The 2,172-nt window shown below is 43.4% G+C and overlaps 1 protein-coding gene across 1 annotated transcript; it reads right to left on the reverse strand.

The window, feature by feature from the left end:
• Positions 1-206: 206 nt before the first annotated feature.
• On the reverse strand, positions 207-1,136 carry LOC135149573 (uncharacterized). The gene is made up of 3 exons (XM_064085314.1): positions 1,091-1,136; positions 798-1,003; positions 207-659 (listed from the first exon to the last, which is right to left on the reverse strand). Exons 1-3 carry the CDS (start codon positions 1,134-1,136, stop codon positions 207-209), a joined length of 705 nt encoding a protein of 234 aa, XP_063941384.1.
• Positions 1,137-2,172: the final 1,036 nt, after the last annotated feature.

The raw sequence follows: 2,172 nt of genomic DNA on the forward strand, positions 1-2,172 counted from the left end.
GAGAACGCAGTTCCTGGGCGCCTTGGCTTGGTGTTTGCACACTAGCGGTTTGGCGCGGCCGCCCCGTGCTGGCGCGCCCGCCCCATTCCGTCAGTGTGTTTTCACCCCAACTCCCTTTTTTTAAAGAAGTAAAACGTGAAAACGCGTGGGTTGCCTCCCACAAAGCGCTTGTTTAATGTCATTAGCTTGACGTGAAGCCCCACGAATTAAATAGTAGAAAGAACGAGGCTTACCAACTCGCGATTCACCGTTCCTCCGAAATATGGCTTCAATCTCTGACCATTCACTTTAAATGCTTTATCCGGTGTTGTCTCAAATATTTCAATTGCTCCATGTGGAAACACCATTTTAATTGTGAAAGGACCAGACCATCTCGATTTCAACTTCCCCGGAAAGAGTCTGAGACGAGAATTATAAAGTAGAACTTGTTGGCCAATGAAGAACTCCTTTTGCACCAACTTCCTATCATGCCATCTCTGGACTTTTTCTGTGTAAAGCTTATTGTTCTCATACGCCTGAAGCCTAAACTCGTCGAGTTCATTAATTTGAAGCATTCTTTTCTCACCAGCAGCTGTCATATCAAAGTTCAATTTCTTCAAAGCCCAATATGCTTTATGCTCTAACTCCGCAGGCAAATGACATGCCTTCTCATAAACCAACTGAAAAGGAGACATCCCCAATGGAGTCTTATAAGCCGTTCTATAGGCCCAGACGGCCTCATCAAGCTTCAACACCCAATCTTTCCTCGAAGGACTCACAACTTTCTATAAGATTCGCTTGATTTCACGATTAGATACCTCAGCTTGCCCATTCGTTTTAGGCTGATAAGCAGTAGCAACTCTATGATTGATACCAAACCATTCCATCAGCGCTGTGAACTTGCGATTGCAAAAGTGTGATCCCTCATCACTGATTATAACTTGAGGAGTACCAAAACGAGTGAATATGTTCTTCTGAAGGAAACTGATGACTACTGCAACTGTGTTGGTTGGTAAAGCCTTGACTTCAACCCATTTATACACGTAATCCACAGCAAGAAGAATGTAGAGATTATTGCAAGACGAGATAAAGGGTCACATGAAGTCTATACCCCAAACATCAAAGATTTCAACCTCAAGAAGTACATTAAGGGGCATTTCGTCTCTACGAGAGATATTACCAACCCTTTGACAACGATCGCACTTCAACACAAACTGATAGCGTCCTTAAAGAGCGTAGGCCAAAAGAAACCCGCCTGCAGAATACGAGTAGCTGTCTTCTATCCTCCATAATGTCCTCCATAAGTAGAGTCGTGGTAAGCTTGCAAAATTCCTTCAATCTCACTGTATAGAATGCACCTTCTGATAATTTGATCTGAACCTTGCTAAAACAAGAATGGCTCATCCCAACGATACCACTTCGCCTCAGGAAGGAACTTTTTCTTTTGAGCATAAGACAAATCGGGAGGAATGATATTACTCACAAGATAATTCACTATATCCGCAAACCATGGCTCTTCCTCTTGGACCCCATATAGTTGCTCATCAAGAAATGACTCGTTGATTAACGTGGTGTCTTTGGATGCTCGCGCTTCATCTTCCAACCGGGAGAGATGATCAGCCACCTGATTTTCAGTACCTTTCCTATCCTTGATCTCCAACTCGAATTCTTGAAGCAAAAGAACCCAACGAATCAAACGAGGCTTCGAGTCTTTCTTCGACACCAGATACCGAATGGCAGCATGATCGGTGTAAACCAACACCTTCGTCCCTAGCAAATAAGACTTGAATTTCTCGAATCCATAAACAATAGCCAGTAGTTCCTTCTCTGTGGTAGTGTAATTCAGCTGAGCACCATTGAGAGTCTTACTAGCATAGTAAATCAAGTGAAATATGTTACTCTTCCTCTGACCAAGCACGACTCCCACTGCAAAGTCACTAGCATCACACATCATCTCGAACGGCTCATTCCAATCAGGTGCAGTAATGACAGGTGCTGTAGTTAATTTCTTCTTGAGAGTTTCGAATGCAGCCAAGCACTCTTCATCAAATTTAAAGGGCACATCCTTTTCTAGCAAGTTGCACAAGGGTTTGGTGTTTATAGAGAAATCCTTGATGAACCGTCGATTGAACCCCGCGTGACCAAGAAAACTCCGGATCCCCTTTACTGAGATTGGTGGAGGAAGATTTTCAA

Source organism: Daucus carota, chromosome 9 (genome assembly GCF_001625215.2).
Source record: "Daucus carota subsp. sativus chromosome 9, DH1 v3.0, whole genome shotgun sequence".
In the NCBI taxonomy this organism is placed as follows: Eukaryota; Viridiplantae; Streptophyta; class Magnoliopsida; order Apiales; family Apiaceae; genus Daucus; species Daucus carota.

What these genes read in the sequence shown, in the direction of transcription:
- LOC135149573 (XM_064085314.1), bottom strand. Translation starts at nt 1,136, where the DNA reads ATGCCCCTTAATGTACTTCTTGAGGTTGAAATCTTTGATGTTTGGG. An exon ending in TGAAATCTTTGATGTTTGGG is followed by an intron (nt 1,004 to 1,090) that starts GTATAGACTTCA and finishes AATGGGTTGAAG; the next exon opens with TCAAGGCTTTACCAACCAAC. An exon ending in AAACGAATGGGCAAGCTGAG is followed by an intron (nt 660 to 797) that starts GTATCTAATCGT and finishes TCTCCTTTTCAG; the next exon opens with TTGGTTTATGAGAAGGCATG.